This window comes from Bos indicus, chromosome 10 (assembly GCF_029378745.1).
Source record: "Bos indicus isolate NIAB-ARS_2022 breed Sahiwal x Tharparkar chromosome 10, NIAB-ARS_B.indTharparkar_mat_pri_1.0, whole genome shotgun sequence".
NCBI classification, from domain to species: Eukaryota; Metazoa; Chordata; class Mammalia; order Artiodactyla; family Bovidae; genus Bos; species Bos indicus.
Window position 1 is genome coordinate 57,939,743 of NC_091769.1, and position 26,855 is coordinate 57,966,597.

Genomic DNA, 26,855 nt, shown 5'->3' on the forward strand with positions numbered 1-26,855 from the left:
TCTGAAAATAACACATCAGAGGCTGAAATTCCATTCTTTTCTTTTTTTATTCTGCCTTTCCTCCTCTTCCACTAAATCCTTATTTTTCCCCCTTTGATGTTGTTAGAGTCATCTATCAATAGGCAGATCCTCCTGGGAGGGGTAATGACTTAAAATATAAGTATAAGCCCTAGTGAGTTCTCTCCTGGCTCCTGTCCCATAAATCTGGCCTCTGCTGGACCCCTGCATCTGAGTAGCCTCTGGGAGGTAAGCCATGACAAAGGGACCCTGCCACCTTCCTCTTTTGGCCTCGGTGTCGTCTATGCTCCCTTCTGTGGTTAAAGCCCCACCCCTGACCCGGTGTCCTGAGCCTTGCATTCACCCAGCCTCTTTGCTCTTACTCCCCTTCCTTGCAGTGTCCGGCCTCTGAGGAGCCCTGGGCTGAGTCCTGTCTAGGCTCTCCCCTCCAGTACTGGCCTCTTCAAAGCCATTCCCACCCCCAAACTGAGTTACCTTTCCAGAACCTAAGTCTCGACATGAACTCCATGGGTGCTCACTGCCCCCAGGAAAAGGCCACAGGACTGAGATTCTCTGGGGGTTCTCCACGAATCTGGTCTGGCATGATTTCCCCTCTGCCGTCCTCCGCAGCCCCATCTATTACTCCAGCCATTACCATTGTGTGTTCTCTCTCTCTTTCTAGCTTGTGTGGGCACTGTCCAGTTCCCAGCCACCTGTTGGGCTTCCTGCAGTTCCCAGTGGGATTCTCCCATGGGAGCCTTTCTCCTCGCAACCCCTCCCCCTTCTGCCACCTGCAGCCAGGATGAGCCTGAGCCAGCCCTCTGGGAAGCCTTTCCTGTACCCCTGTGGCTCAAACAAGTAATGCACAAAGCTCTTCAAGTTGTTAGCCTCTCACACTGGCCCCACAGCCAGCCCTCTTGGGTGGGCTTGCTCTTAACCCAATCAAAGAGACTGGCTCCATGTTTGACAGCAGCAGTGGCTGAGCAGGGAGAGGCTCCAGGACCGCCTTGAGTGCCAAAGGTGGCAGGCTGGCCCAGAGTTTACACCCCAGGATGTGGGGACCCACTCAGCCTGGGCAGCAAGATGACAACTAGACCCAGGTTAGGACCCCAGCAGCATTGATTGTGGGAAAGGGGAGTGACATGCACCTCAAAGGCTTCCATAAACATTACAAATCAAGTCATGTGCCTACATTTTCCAAATGTTTATGTCCTGTTCTTCAGAAGCACACTCTAATACTCTCTTTTACTTTCTATATTAACTTGTGGGTTTCCAGCATGTCTTTAAACTTGAACAAGAAGAGTATATGAAGGAAGACATTCCTTGGACTCTGATAGACTTTTATGACAACCAACCAGTCATTGACCTGATTGAAGCAAAAATGGGCATTTTGGAGTTACTGGATGAAGAATGCTTGGTAACTTTTAAAAATAATTTTCTTTAACTTCAGAGCAATAATAGATGAGCCTATTTCCAAATAGAATTTTTAAAAATCTACATGTAAATTCCTGATTGATCAATTACCAGTTGATTGGCTGTTAATTCTGGGACAGCAGTCCATAGCAGGAACCCCAGGAGGCCGGGTAAATCTCCCACCCTCAGCATGTATAGCCCACCCATGGGTAACATGCATGACCTCTTAGGTCATGTCCAGCAGGGAGGAGCCCTTTGAAGCTGTCTCTGGGTGTGTATATAGAGTAGACATGGAAACAGCAAGTGACCACACTCCAGTTGTTAATGACTAACAGGAATTGAGTTTTCTCTTACTTCCTGATTCCATGAGTCATCCACTGGGAGGTACAGCTGAAAAATCAACATCATACAATTGAGAAAAGAGTCTCTAGGAATTTTCCTATTGTTATTACCCTCTGGGAGGAACAACTTTATAGTGAGTCAGCCTAGCAGTGGCCTTCATGGGGCCATAGGAAAAAATAACCCTTAGGACGATATTTGGTCTTTTTGGTTGGAAATTGATATTTTAATGTTTAAACACATTTTTTTTCCAAAGATTTATCACCCCCTTCCATGCTCAGATGGTAAAGCGTCTTGCTTACAATGTGGAAGACCTGGGTTCAATCCCTGAATCAGGAAGATCCTCTGGAGAAGGAAATGGCAACCCACTCCAGTACTCTTGCCTGGAAAATCCCTTGGACAGAGAAGCGTGGTAGGCTACAGTCCCTGGGGTTGCAAAGAATCAGACACGACTGAACGACTTCACTTGTCCATGATTATAATGTTGAAGACGTACTGGTATTTTCTCCCTATAATTCTCAATTCCATGGTTCTTCTCACAAACCATCCTTTCTGATGCCACCTATGTTTTAGTCCCTGCAGTGATGTAAGATTAAAAGGCAAGCACCAAGGCCAAACATTCTGGGATGATCTACTGGAGGCAGGGTTCAGAGGCCAGTGTGGGCTCTAGGAATATTTGTACCAAATCTACAGAGCTTCCCTGTTGACTCAGATGGTAAAGAATCTCCCTGCAACACAGGAGACCTGTGTTGCATCCCTGGGTTGGGAAGATCCCCTGGAGGAGAAAATGGCTGCCCACTCCAGTATTCTTGCCTGAAGAATCCCATGGACAGGAGGAGCCTGGTGGGCGACAGTCCCTAACATCGCAAAGAGTTGGATTCAACTGAGTGACTAACACTACAGAGATAGTCCCTAGGTGACCAGTGTCACAAAGAAGTTTGCAGATGTCATTTGGACACTATGTAGTATTAGATTCACAGAGTTCAGGCTGAATATAGCTGGTGATAGCTTCAAAATCACCAGTATCAAGAACAAGTTCTGCAACTAGCTTAGTTCAAGGAGGGAGTTATTAACTAGGCAGTAAAACAAAAGAAAAATTCTTCCTGAGGCAGGAGATGGAAAGGACTACATTTCGGTGCCAACCTTTCTCCATTCAACCAAGAATAAAAATTGTTTTCACCTAATGGAATTTATGCTACTTTTTCCTGAATCTTTAGACTACTTTGGGAAAAAATATTAAAATACTGCCAGTTTTGCAGAAATAAAATCCTTCATCCTTATATGATTATATCACTGTTTCCTTTTCATTGGTAACATCTTGTTCTTCTAAAAGAGCAGTGATAAAATGTCTATTGAAATATCACTCTAAAGAATAAGATCAAAGACAGACTCTTGCCTCTATTGCTGTTAAAAAAGGAGCCTCCCGTGTCGAGCAGTCCACTTGGAAGTGCAGCTCATCTTGGTTTCTTAGAATTAGCACTTTTCCTCCCCTTGGTTAATCTTTTGTCTCTAGTTGTCTTACTTGCTATTTGGTTTGCTTTTCTCTTCCAGTTACCACATGGGACTGATGAAAACTGGCTTCAAAAGCTGTATAATAATTTTGTCAACAAAAACTCTTTGTTTGAAAAACCCAGAATGTCAAACACCTCCTTTATCATCCAGCACTTTGCAGATAAGGTACAGTGAGAGTCTGGAGCAGAGCTGTCTGCCCACGGCTGTCTAGCTGTCCCCTGGGATGAGCAGGCAAGCCAGGGGCTTTTCTGGTCAGAATTGTCACACTTAGCGTGTGGCTGTGATGAGGAATACTTGTGTGTACGCAAGTGTGTGTGTGTGTGTGTGTGTGTGTGTGTGAGAGAGACAGTTCTCAATTTGGCTTTATCACATAATACATGAGTTTCGATTATATTTTTTAAAGATAAACGTATTGCCAGTGGACCTCATTTCTGATTTGGGGCTTATCGTAAGTTCATTAACCATTTATCAGTTTATTTTCTCTATGAAATTGTTCTAATCAAGACTGGATAGGGACCTCCCCGGTGGTCCAGTGGCTAAAACTCCATGCTCCCAGTGCGGGGGCCTGGGTTCAGCCCCTGGTCAGGGAACTAGATCTCACATGCCACACATAGAGTTTGTGTGCCACAACTAAGACCCAGCACAGCCAAAATACATTAAACTTTTAAAAAAGACAGAGTAGTTGTTTCCTACACTGAAAGCTATGTCTTGTTTTTGACCCTTTGCTTTTCTATTGTCATAATTTATTTATTACTTTGGTAACATAGATTGACTCAAGATGATGGGTTTTCTAGGTGATCTTTGTTTTCTTTGTATGTCTCCAATTTCTTATGGAAAAATGTTACTTTAATTTCAAAAATTATTTAAAAAAATCAAATTAAAGAAAGCTTAGAAGATGGAAGGATAAGAAGACAATTCACCATAGCCACCTGCCTAAACATGCTTCCTCATCTTACTTTCCTTCCTCAAGAAAACTCCTGCTGTCTGCTTTATTACCCAGCTGGGTGTTACTCCTGTGGCTTGGCCTGCACCTTGGGATTGTGGGGACAGCCTGGGCTTGTGTGTCCTAGCCACTGATGCTGTGGGTCAGTCTGCTGGTCGTGCCTGGGTGCCCACAGGGGCAGTGGAGGGGACAGCCAGCTGCTCAGCTGTAATAACCTGTGTGGGCGAGAGGAGCGCTGTTAAACATGATCGCCTTTTAGTGCTTTAGTTTTTCACATAGGCTCCTGAAGAGATGCTCATGAAACAAGTGTTGATGTAGCAAGTTATATTTTCTAGCTGTCCTTTATAATTTCAGTTGTGATCCCAAGTTTAAAAAAAAAAAGGTATCAGACTTCCTGCAAAGCACATATATGGGATTTACTTCAAGAGACCCTGTCTATAGTACATGATTTCTGTACATTTAATTCTTGTCATTTGGTACTTCTAAGAGGATCCTCTTAAGAGAGCTAACAACGCTGCATTTTGTGTGGACTGTGGATTGGAGGGAAGAAACCACACATGCCATAGCGTTAGCTTACGTTCTCAATTTAATTAGCCAGGAAAATAAAATTGTTTTCAGAACAAGGCAGCTGTGCTTAGATACAGTACGTCAGCACACTTTGCTGTGGTCTTCAGAGCCCAGACAGAGACACTCAGCTGCCTGGGACACAGTCCCTGCAGACAGTCTCCTGGGAAAGCTCTCTATTTATTACACCATTGCTTGTTTATCTAGTGGCTCACACACCAGCCTGGAAGAACTTACACAACAGTGCTCGTGCTTTATTCACACGGGTGTGTTTACAGCCAGCCAGCGTTCCTGGTTCCTAACCCAACTGTGCACCAGTAAGGATACTTTCCTCCCCATGGGACAAAGCAGAGTCCTTGTCAGGGGTCCCTGAACACCCTCTCTGCCTCCACATTCCAGCACCCCAAGAGCCTGTTTGTTCACAATTTTTAAAATGTTTTTTTATTTATGAAGAATATCACATTTTAAAATAACAGTCCAGAAATTTGACTATTGTAAATAGTGCTGCAATGAACAACAGGGGTGCAAATATCTTTTTGAATTAGTGTTTTGGTTTTCTTGAGATATATATATACACACACACACACACACACCCCCCAGGAGTGGAATTGTTGGATCAAATGGTAATTCTATTTTTAATTTTTTGAGTAAACTCCATACTGTTTTCCATAGTGGCTGCACCAATCTGCATGCCCACTGACAGTACACGAGTGTTCTCTTTTCCCCACATCCTTACCAACACTTGTTATTTGTTGTCCTTTCAATGATAGCTATGCTGACAGGTGTGAGGTTTATCTCACTGTGGCTTTGATTTGGATTTCTCCAGTGATTAGTAGCCCTGAGTATCTTTTCATGTGCCTGGTGACCATCTGTTTGTCTTTGAAAAAATATCTATTCAGATTCTCTGCTCATTTTTGAAATAGGATTCTTTTTTTGTAGTTGAGTTATCTAAGTTCTTGTATTTTGGATATTAATCCCTTTTCAGATATATCATTCACAAATAACTTCTCCATTCTGTAGGTGGCCTTTTTGTTTTGTTGATAGTTTCCTTTGCTGTGTAAAAACTTCTTAGTTTGGTGTAGCCCGATTTATTTTTGCTTTTGTTTCCCTGGTCTGAGGAAACATATCCCCCAAAGTATTACTAAGACCAATGTCAAAGAGCATGCTACCTGTGTTCTCTTTTACAAGTTTTATGTTTTCAGGTCTTACATTTAAATTTTAATCCATTTTGAATTTATTTTTGTGCATGATGTGGGAGTAGTCCAGTTTGATTATTTTACATGTAGCTGTCCAGTTTCCCCAACACCACTTACCGGAGAGGCTGTCTTTTCCCCACCGTATGCTCTTGCCTCCTTTGTCATAGATTAATTGTCCATAAAAGTGTGGGTTCATTTCTGGGCTCTCTGCTCTGTTATATTGATTTATGTGTCTGTCTTTATGCCAGTGCCATACTGTTTTGATGACTGTAGCTTTGTCACTAACTAGAGATTTGAATATTTAAGGAGCCACTCTGGCTATTTTGTTGTTACAGATTCAAGAAGCCTTATGAATCAGAAAGGGCTTCATGGAGGGTTTTTCTAAACCAAACTCTAACCCACTGTAAATCTGACTCTAAGGGTTTTGTGCCTTGGAAAGCTGTGTGGTCAGCTGGTCAGTTTTTCTTTTCTTTCTACCACATTAATGCTGATTCAGGAAGACATTTCTGTTTGAACTCAGAGGATACCACTGAGCTTTTCTGCTCCTCCTGGTGACTTCAAAGGCAAAGAGAACCCTAAGTGAGGTCTTCGTTTATTAATTGCACATATAACAGGGAACAGTCACCCACCTGTGGCCAGTGGAAACTAACAGGTGAGTGTAGGTGAGTGTAGAGTGGCCAGTGAGAAGTCCAGGCAGTGGGAGAACACAGTGCTTCCCATCAGATGACACAGCCCCAGCTTTCCAAGATTTCTATAATATAATGAGGTTGCTGAGACAAACAGAAACTGGATCTCTTTTTAAAACATTGCTTTTATAGCCCCTTCATTAATCTTTCTTAAAAAAAAAAAAAAAGAAACTTGTGGTACTTAGATGCTTTCAGCTTTTGCCTCTTTGGAAATAACGCCTTTGTTTGCATAGGTAGAGTATAAATGTGAAGGTTTCCTTGAGAAGAACAGAGATACCGTCTATGACATGCTGGTTGAAATCCTGAGAGCAAGCAAGGTTTGTAAAGTACTAAAGGGTAATTGATGTTATTCATTGTGTACTTGACATGGACCTAGATGTGTATCAAGAGAAAGAAACATGTGCATGTTATCTGTCTTGTAACAATAAATTGTAGCTTCTACATACAAAAAATCATCCTCATTAGTATAGTGATGAGTATTTTATTTTGTTTTATTTTTATTTTTAGAGAGCTTTTTAAATTATAATTTAAAACTATTTTGTGCCAGTACAGTATATTAATTTTACAAATCTAAAATTTTATCTACTCTTTAAGTATTTGCAAAAACCATACATCCTTCTTCAGCTTTATTGCACACTATAAGAAAATACTAATTTTTAAATTAGAAAATATAAAAATGCTTTCAATATAGAAGAGACAATCTAATTTTAAAGACAATACTGTATAAGAATGTCTACCCAGAAAACAAAAAACTTTCACAGGATACCAAGCTGGCCAGATGCTTCAGAAGATCCAGTACTAGTCCAAGATACTTAATCCCAACTGTATTGTCCTTCTTCATTAGAAATCTAGATGCCACTCAAGGTGGTTTCATATACAAACAAAAAATGACCATTTTAGAATTGGCACTAAAATATGCTTCTAGCTTCTGAAAGCATTCAAATTTTTACTACATGCAAAATCAAAAATCAAATGTGCCGATGATAGAGAGGAAGGACAGTGAAGAAGATCATTTAAAAAGTCATTCACACTTTATACCTTCACTCACAGATATTTATAGGGCACCTACCATACACCAAGCACGGTCCTAGACTCTGGGGAAACAGCAGTAACAAGACAGATAGGGTTCCTGACCTCAAGGAGCTCACATTGCACAGGGAGCAACCTACCTCCCAGATGAGAGCAATTCGTGGAAGGCAGTGCTAAGTAAGTGCTCAAGGAAACCAAAGCAAGGCAGGATGCTGCTCTGCGAACGTGGGCTCCTTGAATCCATGGTACCATGTGCTGAAGTGTCACCGTAAGAGTAACTTCTGGCTTTTTCTTTTCCTCCTTAAACATTTTTCTCAATTTAAGAATTTTAAGAACTCAAATTCTTAAAGTTTGAGAATAAGGATGTTTCATCCACAGTCCTTCATTTTTTGTGAAGATTTGATTATCATACTTATTTTCCTTGTTTTTGAAGGTCTCTTGTCCTTTGTTAATGCTCAGGTGTTTTGACAGTTTCCCAAATAAGCCTGAGCACTTCCCCTAATGGTCATAAATAAATCACAGGCCATGGAAACTTCAGTTATTAACATTGATCTATGACAGAGAATTCAATGTAGAAATAGTCTGTATTTTGTGTACCAAATTAGTTGACGTAATTCACCGATTGTATGTATACTCACCCCAGGCCAGCTTGGGGTCCAGCATGCTGAATTCCTCAAGAGGGATTCAGATTGCCATGAAGCACAGATGGGTCTCTCCACTAAACCCACAAGCTATCAGAGGCCTGGGAATTTCGCATTTACTTGTTCCATGGGGGCTACAGGATACATCAGGCAAGAACTCTCCCCCAAAGGAGATTCTCAATGTCTGATTTAAAAGAAGAAAACATAAGGTCTTCTCTAAGAGATAAGGCATTTAAAGGAAAAAGTGATGCAGAGTAGAAAGTAGTGTCTTAAAAAAAGGTACAGATTAAAGATTAAGATAACTCAGAGGAAGTTGGAATTAATACATGCTGGGATACCAGGAAAGGTATTCTGAAGGGAGTGGGGCTGAAAATATTATAATAGAACCTTAAATAATGGGTAGGGTTTAGATAGCATCACCAACTCATTGGACATGAATTTGAGCAAATTCTAGGAGACGGTGGAAGACAGAGGAACCTGGCAGGCTGCAGTCCATGTGGTCACAAAGAGTCCAGCACAACTTAGTGACTGAACAACAGTTAAATCTGTGGGGCTGAGAATGTGAGGTTAGGAGGGAAGAGGTTCCAAGTGCAGAAGCAACATGAGCCAAGGCACAGAAGGAGGAAGATTATCTCGTTTTCTGACTGGTGGAGCGATACCCACATACAGATATTCACATGGTTTCCTTCCTGCTCTCATTCCTGGGAAAGAAACCATCAGGCATCCCCAGTGAGGGCGGTCCCCTTGTGGAACTGAGATTTGGCCCGGATTGTTACTTTACCCACCACTGGTTTAGACAGGTTGGGATTATGTTGACCTTTTCCTCGATTATACCAGCTGAGGACTGTGGGCAAACACTTTTGACATTAAAACCCTCTCTGTTCTTCCTAGTTTCATCTCTGTGCCAACTTTTTTCAAGAAAATCCAGTTCCTTCTTCCCCATTTGGTTCAGCAATCACAGTGAAATCTGCAAAGCCAGTCATCAAGCCAAACAACAAGCATTTCCGGAGCACCGTGGGGAGCAAGGTACCCAGAGAGTGGCTGAAGGCCCAGCCAGGCTGAGGGCAGGATCAGGGCTGGGTGGGACCATTCTGGGCCTGGACACTGTGCTGTGCTCAGTTGTATCTGATTCTTTGTGACCCTTTGGACTATAGCCTGCTAGGCTCCTCTCTCCATGAGATTCTCCAGGCAAGAATACTGGCGTGGGTTGCCACACCCTCCTCCTGGGGATCTTCCAGACCCAGGGATCGAACCCATGTCTCTTATGTCTCCCGCACTGGCAGGCAGATTCTTTACCATTGCATTACCTAGGAAGCCATGGACATGGACACTGGCACTGGGCTTCTTCAAACCTAATATAAATGCAAAGAAGAGTAGTAGTTCATCGTCATGGTGCCTCCACCTCTGAGCAAACTGTATGTTTGCACAATAACCTGCCTCACTAAGCCCTTGGCTGTTGGGGAGTATTGGACAGAGAACTCCTCTGTCCGTAAAAGCAGGATATGCTGAGATAAACCCAGTCATAGACTAAAACCTTTCATAATAGATGTTTATGCATGAATTTCATTTTTCCTCTTCTTGAGTAACTTATCAAGGTTGAACCTCTTTTTTTAACTTTCTATTTTATACTGGAGTATGGCTGATTAACAATGTTGTGATAGTTTCAGATGAACAGCAAGGGGACCCAGCCATACATATACATGTATCCATTCTCCCCCAAACTCCCCTCCCATCCAGACTGCCACGGGACATTGAGCAGAGTTCCCTGTGCTATACAGTAGAGGCCCTTTTTTTCTTTTAACCTTCATCTGAGCGTTATTATATTCAGGGCAATGTTTGTCGCCTGACCTTGTTTCCTAGTTCCGCAGCTCTCTGTACTTGCTCATGGAGACACTCAACGCCACCACTCCCCACTATGTCCGATGCATTAAGCCAAATGATGAGAAACTGCCCTTTGAGTAAGTGTTCTGCAACAGAGGAGGGTGGGGGCAAACACCGAGAAAGCCGTCTCTGTCATGATGTTGGAGAATTTGCTTATAATTGTCTAGAACTTTACTATTTCTGGGTTTTTAAATGATTCAAAACAAGTCTGCCCTCTACATCTAGTATTAGTTCAACCCCTCTGGCTAAGCCGGCTCATCTCCGGGATTAAGCAAAGGGGCTAGATCTGAAAGAATTATTCTACGGCTAGGGCTTATGCAACTGAGAAAGCCAGAACATTTTCCTTGATGGTGAGAATTTGTATGTGTTTGCAGGAGAAAGGCTGTAGAGGGGTCTGAAGTTTTGCCTTCAAACCTGGCATGAGGTCTTAGGCTTGTTCTCTGGGGCCCCAAGAGGAAGACCCGAACCCACGAGTAGAAGTTACAGAGGGTCTCTTAGGTGACTCGAGCTGAGAGGCACCTTAGGGGCTGCACTGTCCTGTGTCTGGGGTCCTCAGAGGGTCAGACCTAGGCCAGAGGGCCACCTGGGGAGTGTCTTGTACAGGGAACATAGCAACGTGTAGGTGCTAGGATGGGGAACTTGGATGTTTCTCTCACTCTGGTTGTCGTTTCCCCACAAAGCTGCTCCTGCCATCTTGGTCAGAATCAGCTGCTCCCAGAGGAGATGCTTTCAGTTCTTCCCAGTTGAGAATAATGTTTGCTGGGGGTTTATCATACAGGGCCTTTATTATGTGGAAGTAGGTTCCCTCTTTACCACTTTCTGGAGAATTTTTATAATAAATGAATGTTGAATTTTGTTGAAAGCCTTTTCTGCATCTGTTAGGATTAGCATATGGTTTTTTGGAGCCCTCTAAATGATCATACTATAAAGAGTAAAACAGATGTTAAAAAGTTAGTTTGAGGTAAATATTTTGAAAGTCAAATTACTGGAATTAAGTTACTGTGTATCTACCAAAAACTTTTAAACATTTATTCATTTGAATCTAAAAACTGAAGCAGATTTCCATGATCTATTTCTCCTAAATGTTGGTTATTTATTAATTGTTTTCTTACAATAATTTAACGTTTTTTATCAAGACATAAAATATTTTTAAAATGTTGTGGTTCAAAATTGTAGTAAGTACAGAACAACAGTTTGGATGTAGACCTAGGGCATACATTCCTCTTAGTCCAAGTGATGGCATACCATCATAACGAAGAATGGTAGATTAAAGAAGTTATATATTTATGCAAGTATATATATTCTGCTTCATATTTATTATTTTAATAACCTAAATTTCAATAGTTTACTTTTAATTGGAACTATTCTCAAATATCATACATTCTTCAACTATTAATTCACACTGGATAGTCTTTAGAAAGCTGATTTGAAACTCCAAAAAAAAAGAAACAATCAACTGGTCCTTTCCGTGTCCTCAGTGTGGCTTCTGAACTGTTCCACAGAGGTGCTACCCTCAATGACATCCAACACGTATTTATCAAGTATCTGCTGGGTTTGGGGGTCAGACAGGCAGATCCTGGTCCCCAGGAGCTCACATTCGGGGCAGGTCTGCTACACTGTTTATGGGCCTGTTTGTCAACTATGATGATTTAATACATGATCAAATCGTCCTTAAGGTTTGACTCCAAAAGAATTGTTCAGCAGCTGCGAGCCTGTGGCGTCTTAGAAACGATTCGCATTAGTGCCCAGAGCTACCCTTCTAGGTATGTTGTCAGCTCCTCATTTGGGGGGAAGAGTGCCCAACTTCAGGTCTGTGCTGAGAACCAAGGGAGGAACTGCCTTGTGTTCCGGCAGATCTGTCCATAAGATATCCCACCATGCCGTGGGAAGGTCAGAGAGGGTGATAGACGGGCAGCATGGTAGACAGAGGCCACCGTCCCCACCTGCCACCCCATCTGTCCTAGTGAGGGTCACCTGCTGCCCCCCCAGGGCTCCTGGGACAGCGGTCTGGAGGGGGTGGGGGAGACAGTTGTTGAAGTGGAGCATTAACAGAAGTCATCCGGGGAGCACACAAGTGTGCTCAGGTGAGGCTTGGGCGGTGTCCCAGCATCTCTGGGTCAAAGGTCAAGGCCCCCCAAACAGTGGCAAGTAAGCCTGTGGGGTCCACAGACAGCATGTGCGCTTTCCTCCAGCCTGCCTCCTCAGGTCTGCCTTGGTTTTCCAGGTGGACATACATTGAGTTCTACAGCCGCTATGGGGTCCTCATGACCAAGCAGGAGCTTTCATTCAGCGATAAGAAGGAAGTGTGCAAATTGGTCTTACACCGGCTCATCCAGGTCAGTCCTCCTTCCTGGAATCAAGGGCTCCCAAGCACTTGCCTCATCTTTGCCTGTGTCTTGGGGCCATAAATGTCATGAATGCCTGGGAAGAAAGAAGATGTGCCCGAGTGTCTGTGTGCTAAGGAGGTCAGAGCAGACTTACTCATGGAGCATCATCTCCCAACAGCAGGACTCATCTTCAGGGTCCCTCCCCTACCCCACCAAGTCCTCCTGTCCTGCTGGACTCTCCTGCAACCCAGCGACTTCTGTGGGCCTAACTTATGTTACACATTCAGCTACACAGTCATTAAGCCAGGTCGTGGCTCTCAGTGTGGATTTAGAAGGTTGCTGAAGCCATGAGTTTTGACAGAAAAGAGATGGGGAAAGTAGCTCTGATGGCCAGGAGAGGAGTGGTATCCAGTGCAGTTCAGTCACTCAGTTGTGCCTGAAAATGGACTGCAACATGCCAGTCCTCCCTGTTCATCACCAACTCCTGGAGTTTACCCAAACCCATGTCCATTGAGTCGGTGATGCCATCCAACCATCTCATCCTCTGTCGTCCCCTCCTCCTGCCCTCAATCCCTCCCAGCAGCAGGGTCTTTTCCAAAGAGTCAGCTCTTTGCATCAGGTGGCCAAAGTATTGGAGTTTCAGCTTCATCATCAGTCCTTCCAATGAATACCCAGTACTGATCTCCTTTAGGATGGACTGGTTAGATCTCCTTGCAGTCCAAGGGAGTCTCAAGAGTCTTCTCCAACACCACAGTTCAAAAGCATCAATTCTTTGGTGCTCAGCTTTCTTTGTACTCCAACTCTCACATCCATACATGACCACTGGAAAAACCATAGCCTTGACTAGACGGACCTTTGTTGACAAAGCAATGTCTCTGCTTTTCAATATGCTATCTAGGTTGGTCATAACTTTCCTTCCAAGGAGTAAACGTCTTTTAATTTCATGGCTGCAGTCACCATTTGCAGTGATTTTGGAGCCCCAAAAAATAAAGTCTGACACTGTTTCCACTGTTTCCCCATCTATTTGCCGTGAAATGATGGGACCAGATGCCATGATCTTCGTTTTCTGAATGTTGAGCTTTAAGCCAACTTTTTCACTCTCCTCTTTCACTTTCATCAACAGGCTCTTTAGTTCTTCTTCACTTTCTGCCATAAGGGTGGTGTCATCTGCATATCTGAGGTTATTGATATTTCTCCCGGCAATCTTGATTCCAGCTTGTGCTTCCTCCAGCCCAGCGTTTCTCATGATGTACTCTGCATAGAAGTTAAATAAGCAGCGTGACAATATACAGCCTTGATGTACTCCTTTTCCTATTTGGAACCAATCTGTTGTTCTATGTCCAGTTCTAACTGTTGCTTCCTGACCTGCATAGAGGTTTCTCAAGAGGCAGATTAGGTGGTCTGGTATTCCCATCTCTTTCAGAATTTTCCACAGTTTATTGTGATCCACACAGTCAAAGGCTTTGGCATAGTCAATAAAGCAGAAATAGATGTTTTTCTGGAACTCTCTTGCTTTTTCGATGATCCACCAGATGTTGTAAATTTGATCTCTGGTTCCTCTGTCTTTTCTAAGACCAGCTTAAATATCTGGAAGTTCACGGTTCACGTATTGCTGAAGCCTGGCTTGGAGAATTTTGAGCATTACTTTGCTAGCATGTGAGATGAGTGCAATTGTGTGGTAGTTTGAGCATTCTTTGGCATTGCCTTTCTTTGGGATTGGAATGAAAACTAACCTTTTGCAGTCCTGTGGCCACTGCTGAGTTTTCCAAATTTGCTGGCATATTGAGTGCAGCACTTTCACAGCATCATCTTTCAGAATTAGGAAAGCTCAACTGGAATTTCATCACCTCCACTAGCTTTGTTCGTAGTGATGCTTTCTAAGGCCCACTTGACTTCACATTCCAGGATGTCTGGCTCTAGGTCAGTGATCACTCTATCATGATTATCTGGGTCATGAAGATCTTTTTTGTACAGTTCTTCTGTGTATTCTTGCCACCTGTTTTTAATATCATCTGCTTCTGTTAGGTCCATACCATTTCTGTCCTTTATCAAGCCCATCTTTGCATGAAATGTTCCCTTAGTATCTCTAATTTTCTTGAAGAGATCTCTAGTCTTTCCCATTCTATTGTTTTCCTCTATTTCTTTGCAGTGATCACTGAGGAAGGCTTTCTTATCTCTTCTTGCCATTCTTTGGAACTCTGCATTCAAATGGATATATCTTTGCTTTTCTCCTTTGCTTCTCTTCTTTTCACAGCTATTTGTAAGGCCTCCCCAGACAGCCATTTTGCTTTTTTGCATTTCTTTTTCATGGCGATGGTCTTGATCCCTGTCTCCTGTACAATGTCACGAACCTCTGTCCATAGTTCATCAGGCAGTCTGTCTATCAGATCTAATCCCTTAAATCTATTTCTTCCAGTGTATAGTCATAAGGGATTTGATTTAGGTCATACCTGAATGGTCTAGTGTTTTCACCATTTTCTTCAACTTTAGTCTGAATTTGGCAATAAGGAGTTCATGATCTGAGCCACAGTCAGCTCCTGGTCTTGTTTTTGCTGACTGTATAGAGCTTCTCCATCTTTGGCTGCAAAAATCAGTCTGACTTCGGTGTTGGCCATCTGGCGATGTCCATGTAGAGACTCTTCTCTCGTTTTGTTGGAAGATTGATGAAGAGACGCCAAATGAAGACAGAAATGAAGCCTTTCCAGGCACCTCTGCCCTTCTGTGAAAACCACCTATAAGTGGCTGGAGCTCCCCAGCAGCCCAGTTGAAAATCACCCACAATAATAACATCCCCTCTCACCCTCACCCCACAGACACAACCCTCACCCTCCTGTCCACTTCTTCTTCCGAAGAGTCTTTAAACAAAAAAGGCAAAACATAAACTTCCAGGTCACAATCAGTTTTCCTCTTTATGTCAAAGAACAGAGATGTCAAAATAACAATATTGGTGGTGTGTTTGGATCTCTAAACATCTTTTCCAAATACTGTAGAAAATTTGACAGTTTGTTCTGATTATGTCATTTTTCTCTTCCAGGATTCTAATCAGTACCAGTTTGGTAAAACCAAAATTTTCTTCAGAGCAGGGCAAGTGGCTTATTTAGAAAAACTCCGGTTGGATAAACTGAGGCAGGGTTGTATTGTGATACAAAAGCACATCCGTGGCTGGCTCCAGAGAAAAAAATTCCTCAGAGAGAGACAAGCGGCCCTGATCATCCAGCAGTACTTCCGGGGTCAGAAAACCGTGAGGTATGTTGAAACCAGGAGTGAAAATTGGGTAAGTGTTAGTCGCTCAGTCATGTCCAACTCATTGAGACCCCATGATCTGTAGCCTGCCAGGCTCCTCTGTCCATGGAATTCTTCAGGCAATTGGAAATTGGATAGCTATTCCCTTCTCCAGATCTGCCAGACCCAGGGATCAAACCTGGCTCTCCTGCATTGCAGGCAGATTCTTTACCCTCGGAATTGGAATCAAGAAAACTTGAGCAACTGTACGAGTTTCTTCCCTATCACCCCCAGGGCCTCTTTTCTCCCAGGACCCAGGTGCAGATGTGTGTGTGGGTACACAGGTGGCTGTGAGCCTCAAGAGCAGACGGGTGTGTCCTTGGGGGCAGGTGGTGCTGACTCTGCGTACTGTCCCCACATGGCAGAGGTGGCAACCAAGACCTTGATGAGAGAAAGCCCCGATCAGGGTGTTGCTGAAGAGGGCCAGAATTCCTGGTGAGACCAGGTAGAGAGGCTGAGCCGCTAGTCCTTGGGAACTTAAAACGCCTAAGGGTGATCAGGGTCCAAGTGAAGCTTGTGAATAAGGGCACCACTGACCAACCTAACTTGCAGGTAGTGGGGCCAGACCATGCCTGAGAGATCGTGGCAAGGCTCTGCCCACAAGCAATGAGTGCCCTGGGTAGGGCTGCCCGAGTGGAGGACACAGCCATCCCACCCCTCTGTGAGCGCTCCCAAGAGGCCGTCCTGGGATGGCCAGCGAGACGAGCATCCTTCCTGGATAGCACTGTGAGCATCTCCGTGTCTGCCCAGCCTCCCTCCTTCCCTTGCTGTGACAGTAGTAGGAGAGCCAGGTTTTTAAAGATAGGCTGTGTAGCTCAGGTTCCCTCATCCTGAGCCTTATGCCTGACCTCCAGCAGTATCTGGGCTCCTCCACGTGACTGACACACCACAGCCTTCATCTCAGCCCACCCCAAACTGGGCTTGCCATTCCACCACCCTGCCCCTACCTCCTGGCCCACGTTCCCCTAGGCAACCATCTTACATACACTTACAGTCAGTCTCGCTTTCCCTCTCAAGCCTCTGGTTTCAGTTAATTGCAGGAGTCCCCAGGGCAGGAAAGTCCAGAGTTACTGTCTTCCCCAAACTCATGCTTCCTCCATTTGCCTCCTGTGTCTGTCCTGCTTATTTCATTCCCACACCCCTGCCCTGCATGGAGCCTTCATTATCATTTGTGTTTCACTCTGTAGCACAGCCCTCTACCCGCTGCCTCTCCTTCCTGACTTCTAAAGCAGTGCCTCATAGAGCCCCTGCTCCTGCCTCTCATGCTTGCAGTGGCCCCTGTTTCCCAGAGAAGGGCACTCAGCCTTTGACATGGTACTCATGGGTCCCCATGGCTTGGATGGAGCCATAAGCACAGACGCTCTGAGAGGACAGGGATGATACTTGCCTGGTTGCCTCTGCATCCATATCTAGGACCCAGCACAGTGAGTGGCACATAGTACATGTTCAGTAAGTACATATTTTGATAACAAACAGTCCCCATCTATTTTTTCTCACCTCACTAACTACCAGTTTTCTCCATGTATCTTATATTCTGGCAACTCCAGACAAATTCTCTTTTTCTGAATGTTTCAGGCACTGCTAGGCCTCCGTGTCTTCACCTGTCCCTTAGTCTGAAATGCCTTTTCCAGCCTTTACTGTCTTCAGAAATCCTACTTTTCTGTCAAGCCTGGCTGACATGTCAGTTCTTCCCAAGCAGAATGATAGTTCAGTAAGATCTCTCTTACAGATCTTTTAGTAGTAATTTTATTTTTCTTCTTATCCCACTTGACCATTTCTAAGTCTGTTTTACGAGGTTGTGAACTCTGCAAGTAAGAACTTTCTCCTCACCTCCAGGCCATCATATAGGAGTTGACAAACTTTTTCTGTAAGGGCCAAATGTTTGGGCTTTTGGGGGTCTTGTGGTTTCTCTCACAACTATTAAACTCTACCTTTGTAGCATGAAATCAGCCATGGGCTATATGTAAATAATAAGTGTGGCTATGTTACAACAAAATGTGACAATAGCAGGTGGGAAGGTGCAGCTGTGGCCCCAAGGCCATAGTTTTTCAACCCCTGATCTGGAGGTGCCAGCATGATCTCCCACATGAATGACTAGATGAATGAGCAAGCGCAAAGCCAAAGCACAGTTGTGTTGTCACAGCCTCTGTGGGTATGTGAGTGATGGTGGGGTGATCGGCCTGAATGTGAAGAGTGGGATAGTTCCCCTGTGGTGCCTCATTCCTGGAACAGATCCATGTTCGAATCAGGATGGAAAGAAGAAGTAATAACACTGATCTTGACTAGACATTAGCGTAAACCATTCCAACGTTAAATGCATAATTTGCAGAACTTTGGAATATGCCTCAGTTAAGAAGTATTGTGCAAGCTGGTTGCTCTGGGGTGGAAGTCAGTGCCCCATTGGCAACAGGTTTACTCTGCATTCTTTTTAACCAAGGAAAGCTGTTACTGCCACTGCCTTAAAAGAAGCATGGGCAGCCATTGTCATTCAGAAGTACTGTCGAGCGTATCTCGTCCGCAACTTGTACCAGCTGATTCGTGTGGCCACTATCACCATCCAGGCCTACACCCGAGGATTCCTGGCAAGGAGGAGGTATCAAAAGGTGTGGCTTTCTGGGATATGAATGTCTGTTCATATGTGTCTGCTGCAGCCAGGATTTGGTTATTGTTTCCAAAGTCTAGGTAGGAGAAAATATCTGCAAGTAATGCTACCAACAAAGGATTAATTTCCAAAATATGCAAATAGCTTATACTACTAAACATAACCCAGTCAAAAAATGGGCAGAAGACCTAAATAGACATTTCTCCAAACAAGACATGCAGATGGCCAAGAGGCACATGAAAGATTCTCAGCATCACTAATTATTTAGAGAAATGCAAGTCAGAACTACAGTGAGGTAGCATCTCACACCAGTCAGATTGGCCATCATCAAAAAATCTACTAATAATAAACGCTGGAAAGGTTATGGAAAAAAGGGAGCACTCCTACATTTTTGGTGGGAATGTAAATTGGTGTAGCCACTATGCAGAACATATGGAGGTTGCTTAAAAAGCTAAAAATAAAATTACCATATGATCCTGCAATCCTGCTCCTGGGCATATATCTAGAACAGATTCTAATTTGAAAAGATCCACCCACCTCTATGTTCATAGCAGTGCTGTTTACAGTAGCCAGGACCTGGAAACAACCTCAATGTCTATTCACAGATGAATGGATAAACAAGATGTGGTACATACATACCACATACACACCGGAATGTTATTCAGCCATTAAAAAAGTGTGAAATAATGTCATTTGCAGCAACATGGTTGAGGCTTGAAATTATCATAGTAAGTGAAGTAAATCAGAGAAAGACAAATATCATGTGCCATCACTTATATGTGGAATCTTTTAAAATGATGCAAATGAACTTATTTATGGAACAGAAATAGATTCACAGACATCGAAAACAAACATAGGGTTAGTTACCAAGAGGATAGTGGGAGGGGAGTAGAAAAACTAAGACTTTGGGATTAACATATATGCACTACTATATATGAAACAGATAAACTACAAAGACTATACACAGGGAACTATATCTTGTAATAACCTATAGTGAAAAAATCTGAGAAAGAATATATATATAGGTATAGCTGAATCACTGTGCGGTACACTTGAAACTCATACAACATTGTAAGTAAACTAGAGTTCAATTTTTAAAAATCTGAAAAAAAAATAGGTAAACAGAATTGTGTGGGTTGATTACAAAAAATTAGTATTTCACCCTGTAGGAGTATTCTGGTAGTTACATCTCTCAACACTGAAAGAGTTGATGAGAAAAAACAGTGGAGACCCATTTTGCATTTCCCAAAATCTTCTTTTAAAGATGCTGAAGGAACACAAGGCTGTGATCCTACAGAAATATGCCCGGGCATGGCTGGCCAGACGCAGATTTCAGAATATCCGACGATTCGTGCTCAACATTCAGCTCACTTACAGAGTTCAGCGTTTGCAGAAAAAGTTAGAAGACCAGGTAAGTGTTCATTATGCATCCTTCATATTTACTCTTTCTAACAGATTTATTTTAGTTCCAGACTAGTTCCTTAACTATGCTGTTGATGAAATAAAGTTATTTTAAGGCAAGACAAGAAAAATTGAACATAAAATTTTCTCTGCCCTTTGAGCCACAATGTTATCCCCGTTAGTGGACGTTGTGCATCTGCGCTATACGACAGCTGGATCCCCTTAGAGGACACAGAAATGTCTGTTTAACACCCCGCCCCCACCCCACAAAAGAAAGCAATTTCCTTCAGGTCGCTGCCGGGGTCCAGCCCCGGTGGATCCAGGGAATTCGAAGCGGGGACGGCATCGGCGAGGATCAGGAAACAACTGCCTAATTAAATGTTAATTAAGGATATAAAGAGTAATAGAATAAGGATAGTTCAGTAGGAAAATTCAGTGAAGAAAAGAGACTAAAATAAGGATAGCTCAGTGAGGAAATTCAGTGGAGAAAAGAGGCTGAATAATTCAGCCAGAAGGTGAGAGAAAGAACGACATGGGGAGACCAAGTTTCGGTGAACAAGGCCCACACTTTATTTTCCAAAGTAGTTTTTATACCTTAAATTATGCATTGAGGATAATGGGGGAAGGGGTAGAGTCATGCAGCAAGCCAGGCTTTCTTCCTGCAGACTTATCATATGCAAAAGCTTAGGTGATTTGCATCATCTTCTGGCCCGGAGGCCTGTTAACATTTTAAGACCCTTTCTTCAGAAAACTTATTTTTCTCTAAAGGTGATTGGTCAGGAGCCACCCTCCAAAAGCATTAGATAAAGTTTCATTCCTACAGAGCAAAGGTGTGGTGGGCTATAACAAGAAAAAGAATTAACTCAAGGGTCCCAGGTTATAAACATTAAAGCTACTACTTACACCAATTATATTAATCAATACACTGCCAGGGACACAGCAGGTAAGGGATATGGAGACTTAGCAGCAAACATTAGCCCAACAAGTGAAAAACCCTTCACCAATACAATTTCAAATCAATCTTTTAACTACTCAAAGGAATCTGTGTTTAGACAGTTTAGAACATCTCCTGCCTCTCACAGTTGGGAGGCTCTGAGCGATCACATGTGGCTGGAAAAACCTATTCAGGCAGGCTAGAGGACTTCCAAAGGAGTTTGTAGGTTGAAACACTATCACACCCAGAAACTTTATTAACTGGAGCTATAAGTTAACTCTTGTTTCAGAGAGAGGTAGTGGGGGACAGCCCCCTCTGTAAAGTCAGAGGTGTAGGTGAGAACACAAAGCAGAAAGTAGGCAGACTCTGGTTTTGGGGGTAGATGCTTGAGAATTTCCAGGGGGATTCCTGAGGCTCGATCCCGCCTTTGCGTATGCCAAGCCTCCTTCCTCATGACCTTTGTCATGGGTGGAGCTCCTCGTGCTGGCTCCCGGCAGTGATAGACTTCTAGTTGAGCTATTCCAGATCCTGAAAGATTATGCTGTGAAGGTGCTGCACTCAATATGCAATATGCACTCAATATGCAATATGCCGGCTCCCGGCAGGTCCCAACTAGCAAGGTAGCCCCTTAAGAGATAAGAGTCTGCTCAAATCCTCTAAGAGGTCACAGTGATTTGCTATTTGCCTTGTTGGACTGTGTAAAATATCAATATTTTACTTTGATGTATAGCCCTTTGTCTCAAAAGCTTATATACCTGTGTTTTGACCTCTAACAGGTGGAACAGTCACCAGTTTTCTGAAAAACTGTCTCCTGGGTTATAATCCTCAGGTTGACTCAAATAAAATACTTTATTTCTTTCTTATATTGACTATTGATTAATTAATTTTTTGTCAACACTGAAGATTTATGCCCATGTTAGGAGGTTTAAGCAGTTTATATGGACTACCTGAGCTAGGAAGCAGAAGTACACTGTAAAGGGCTGATACACACGAGTGTGTAGGTTGCACACTGCACAAGGGCACCTGCCCAAGAAAGGAGAGGGAGCTGAAATCCAGTGTGACTTCACTTGCCATGTGTCTTGGTGTAGAGTTGTACTGCCTTGAGGCAAGAGTGTCTTTTTCTAATTTGCACAAAGATGCTACCTTCATGCCAAGCCATGCTCCTTCAGAGCTGCATTGGCCCAGAGGAGTTGCCATTTTTTACTTCCCCAAAGGTCAATGTGGTCTGACTACAGCCCTGCCTAGTTAGGGAAGATTCCCCATTCCATTCCTACTGATAGGAAAAAAAAAAAAAAACCCAAACTCTATACACCCTCAGTCAGTGTGGGAAGGCTGTGTCCAGGAATGTGTCCAGATCTATAAAACTCACTCCTACATCTGTCTCAAGTAATAATCAGATTCTCCTCTGATAAACTTTAAAGGTAGTGCTAAGCTGTATCATAGGAGTCCTTGGTGAGTGGGTGAATGTGCAAACCAAAAACTTGAGGTTTTGATACAGTTCCCCCTCCCTGTGTTGTGCAGCAGTCCTGCACATTATGTCGCTGGTATGGAACAGCCCTGAAAAACAGCCCTGACCACTGGCAGCGGGGCCTGTGGGAGACCCCACACTGCCTGAGCTGCATTCCAGATATTCATGTACTAGGGCTGCCGTGATAAGCCAGCACAGGCAGGGCAGCTTAAACAACAGGTATTTATTTTCTCACGGTGCAGGAAGCTGAAAGTCTAGGATCAAGATGTTGGCATCTTTGGTCTCTTCCAAGGTGTCTTTCCTTGGCTTATACACGGCCTTCTTCCCCATGTGTCTTCACGTCGTCTCCCCTCCCCTCACATCTGTCCTAATCCCTTCTTATAAAGACACCAGTCATACTGAATCAGGGTCCACCCATGTGACCTCGTTTTACCTTAGTTACGTCTTTTAAGACCAAATCTCCAAATACAGTGACATCCTGAGGTACTGGGGACTAGGACTTCAACATGTGGATTTGGGGAGATGAAGAAGACCCAGTTCAACTCACAGAACTAGGGTTGTCCTGGAGCTCCAGGGTTTGGACCAAAAGATCCCCCAACTCAGGAAAGCATTTGCCTGACCAGCTCTGCCTCCTTATTCTCACCGGGTGAAGATGCTTACGGGCCATTGTGATGATAATCATGGTCAGTGTAAAAAAAACCTCCCACTTAGATGAGAAGTTGCAAGAAGCTAATGGAACAGCTTCTTTATTTTGGATAAACCCCTGAGTATCTGATGTTTCTTTCCTCCAGAACAAAGAGAACCATGGGCTGGTGGAGAAGCTGACCAGCCTGGCTGCCCTTCGGGCCGGTGACGTGGAGAAGATTCAGAAACTGGAATCTGAACTGGACAGAGCAGCCGCCCACAGGCAGAATTATGAGGAGAAGGGGATGAGATACAGGGCTTCCGTGGAAGAGGTCTGTGCTGGAAATGACTGTGCACGTAGCTTGTGAGTCTTTCTGTGGAAGAGATCATGGTGCAGCATTTCCCACAGAGATGACTTCTGCACAGAAATCAGATTTTGCTGTTGGCTTTCATTACCAGAGAAAGCCTGCGTTTTAGAGAAGGGAGATCTGAGGCCCAGAGTCTGGAGGGGAAAGGGGTAAGGGGAAGAGGAGACCTGTGCTTCAAGAAGCACACTGTAAGGTTTTCACTGCCTTCCACTTGTGTGGAGTGATGGAAGGCCTGAGAAAGGGCCCTAGGCAATGTCTCCCTCTCATCCAGCATGACCTTGGTCTGCTGTCACTTGTCCACCTGGCGTGCACCCTGGAAGCATCATCCCCAGGGCAGCAGTGCAAAGCGTGGGCAGGTCTGCATCTCGTGTCATAGTAAAAAGAGCAGTAGATGTAAAAACCAGATGTCCCAGGTTGAGATCTTCTCTGTCTGGGAAACTTGGACAAGTCGCTTACCCTCTCTGAATTTTAGTTTCCTCATATGGAAGATGGGAATAACAAAAAGGGACTGACAGAATTACTGTGACGATAAAATTGTCACATGAAATAGTTCAGCCAAGTGACTCATAGCCCTGCAAAAGCGTGAGCTGATATTTTCAAACCCATTATTTATTACCATCCATTCTGCACCTTCTAAAGTCCCACAACACCCAGAGTGGTGACAGCTTGGGGTACTAGGGCATCCCTCTGCCCTTCCGATGACCAAGTGCCCGGCTGCACTAACACAGAGGCTAGCATCTCCCACACTGCCAGTCACCAGTCACCAGCACCCAGGGGCCCCCAGCTGCCAGCCCAGCAGAGACTTTGCTGGAGAACTACTGTGATCATACATCCTTCCTGAGTCATAAGACTCTCGAAGTGTGAATCCACTTTATATCATAAATTTCCTACATTTAATGTATGAATACCCTGGCTATTTTTAGCCAATAAAAAGACAGAGGAGTTGCCTTGACTTTGGGAAGACCTTGGATTTGGTTCTTTCTCCTTGATTTCAGCCCTTGTTGGATGGGGCTGGGAACTAGTGTCTATTGAAGTCACATGGAGCCCTTGCATGTGGAGCTAAACACAGCATCTCGCAGTGGGCTGCTGCCAGCTGTTACCTATGGACGGGCGCCGAGACCGAAAAATAACTAATTTAAAAATATGCAGGCAATGGTGATGAAACTCAAAGCAAGGTTTTCAAAAAACCATTTTTTCCCTTCCCTTTGCTAGAAACTGGCAAAGCTTCAGAAGCATAATTCAGAATTGGAAATACAGAAAGAACAAATACAGCTGAAGCTTCAAGAGAAGACTGAAGAGTTGAAAGGTAAAGCCCGAGGTGGCCCGATGCACATTCACCGGTTCACAGGCCTAGTCCTTCAGGAAATAGGCACTGGGCAGGAATCGAGTTTCAGGCTGAACCAGACGCCTCTGGTGTAATGAGAACACTTTCACTCCACAGAAAATAACTGTATTTAAATTGTGGCAACTGTACCCTGCAGGGTCACCTGGCTTGTTTCCAACTTTTATCAGAGCACAGTAGTCCCTGTCTGTGCCTCAGAATCTCCTGGGCCATTTGCAAAGTACAGATGGGTGGGCCGTAAGCCTGGAGCTGTTATATCAGAAGATGGGGAGGGGGTGATGACTGTGGGTAGTGGTAACAGGGATCATTCAGAATCTCATTTTTTAAAAATTTTATAGCCATCCTTGTGCATTGTCAGGGCAAAGCTGGGATAATGTTTCTGGCTTGCCAAGGATTTGCACTCAAATTTTAGCTCTGGCCAAGTTACCCAGTGTAAGTGGTACCCAGTCCTGTCCCTGAACAAAGACGCCTCCTTAGCACTGAGCCGCGTCAGCCCTGGGCTGTCACGTGCAGACCCTTGGGACCAGCAGCGTCAGTTTCCTTTGGCGTGTGGAGCAGCCATCCGCAGCCTAGCTTGTCCATCTGTACTTGTCCAATTCAGATTCTAATTGCAGAATTCTAATTTATAAAAGATGACAATTACACTCTCATCTTAAGTCCCATTAATAATAAATACCACCCGATTGTTCTTACATTCTTACTTTGTTAAATGTGGCATGAAACAATCAAGGCATTGCTTTTCACACCTATTTCAAAGAGCATTCATTCTCTTTTCACAGAAAAAATGGATAACCTCACCAAGCAGCTCTTTGATGATGTGCGAAAAGAAGAACAACAAAGAGTGTATGAAATCTCGTTTGCTTTAAAGCCACTGCTTCCTTCTCTCTCTGCTGTTTTCTAATTTGCTTCTCAGCTTGCAGGTTGCAGATCACAGATACAGGAGAGCACAGCACGGATATTTTTAGGAAGTGAGAGACAGCTTTGTGAGAGCTACGTCCCCAAGGGTGCACATTTCAGACACTGCACAGGTTCTGGAGTTATGGGCTCAGTGGACCACTGGGCATGTCTTGCTTTCTCTTTATCACCAAGACAGTGACAAGTTCAGAGACTGCCACGTTTTTCAGCTTTCAAGTCCAAGGGTGAAAATTATTGCCTCTTAAACCGTCCTTCTTTGCCCCCTACCCTCACATTGTATCTGTAAACTTGACTCTTGTCCCAGACAGTAAGGCGTGTAACTCACCTCACATAAATTAAGGCAGGTCCAATAGCTCATGTAGCTCAATATAAAAAAAGCAACCCAATAAAAAAAAATGGTTGGAAGATCTGAATAGACATTTCTCCAAATAAGACATACAGATGACCAAGAGGCACATGAAAAGATGCTCAATATCACTAATTATTAGAAAGATAAAAATCAAAACTACAATGAGGTATCACCTCACAGCATTCAGAATGGCGATCATCAGAAAATTTACAAACAATAAATGCTAGAGAGGGTGTGGAGAAAAGGGAACCCTCTGCACTGTTCGTGGGAATAAAAATTAGTGTAGCCATTATGGAAGACAGTATGGAGGTTCCTTAAAAAACTAAAATTAGAGCTACCATATGATCCAGAAATCCCATTCCTGGGCGTATATCTAGAGAAAACCATAATTCAAAATATTATATGCACCCCAGTGTTCATAGCAGCACTGCTTACAATAGCCAGAACATGGAAGCAAGCTAAATATTCACCACAGAGGAGTGGACAAAGAAGATGGACATATATATTAATCAATGGCATATTGTTACTCTGCCACAAACAAAAACAAAATAATGTCATTTGCAGTGACATGGATGGGCCTAAAGATTGTCATACTGAGTGGAGTCAGACAAAGACATATAATATGTGATGGTGCTTTCATGAGGAATCTAAAAGAATGATACAAGTGACCTTATTTATGAAACAGAAATAGAGTCACAGATTTAGAAAACAAATTTATAGTTACCAAGGGAGAAAGGGATAAATCAGGAGATTGGGATTGACATATACCCACCACTGTATCTAAAATAGATAACTAATAAGGATCTACTGTATGGCACAGGGAACTCAGTGCTCTGTAATGATCTATATGGGAGTAGAATTTGAAAAAGAGCAGATATGTATAACTGGTGCACTTTGTTGTACAGCAGAAACTACCAGAACATTGTAAATCAACTATACTCCAATAAAAATTAGTTAAAAAGACAGGTCCCCATAACCTTGAATTGTACCAGCCCCATGTTTCCTGTCTCAACAAACGCTTTGCTAAGATCTAAAGGCTCCA

At 43.5% G+C, this 26,855-nt stretch overlaps 1 protein-coding gene across 1 annotated transcript in view; it reads left to right on the forward strand.

The window, feature by feature from the left end:
- MYO5C (myosin VC) overlaps nucleotides 1–26,855 on the forward strand; it is a 118,577-nt gene that overhangs the window by 48,359 nt on the left and 43,363 nt on the right. Inside the window, exons 12-24 of the mRNA XM_019967848.2 lie at nucleotides 1,274–1,414; nucleotides 3,301–3,426; nucleotides 6,884–6,967; nucleotides 9,212–9,346; nucleotides 10,181–10,278; nucleotides 11,878–11,964; nucleotides 12,426–12,537; nucleotides 15,563–15,774; nucleotides 18,248–18,413; nucleotides 19,677–19,823; nucleotides 23,007–23,171; nucleotides 24,420–24,513; nucleotides 25,329–25,392. Of these exons, the coding sequence (XP_019823407.2) occupies nucleotides 1,274–1,414; nucleotides 3,301–3,426; nucleotides 6,884–6,967; nucleotides 9,212–9,346; nucleotides 10,181–10,278; nucleotides 11,878–11,964; nucleotides 12,426–12,537; nucleotides 15,563–15,774; nucleotides 18,248–18,413; nucleotides 19,677–19,823; nucleotides 23,007–23,171; nucleotides 24,420–24,513; nucleotides 25,329–25,392 (1,631 nt within the window). The remainder of the gene's footprint in view (nucleotides 1–1,273; nucleotides 1,415–3,300; nucleotides 3,427–6,883; nucleotides 6,968–9,211; nucleotides 9,347–10,180; nucleotides 10,279–11,877; nucleotides 11,965–12,425; nucleotides 12,538–15,562; nucleotides 15,775–18,247; nucleotides 18,414–19,676; nucleotides 19,824–23,006; nucleotides 23,172–24,419; nucleotides 24,514–25,328; nucleotides 25,393–26,855) is intronic.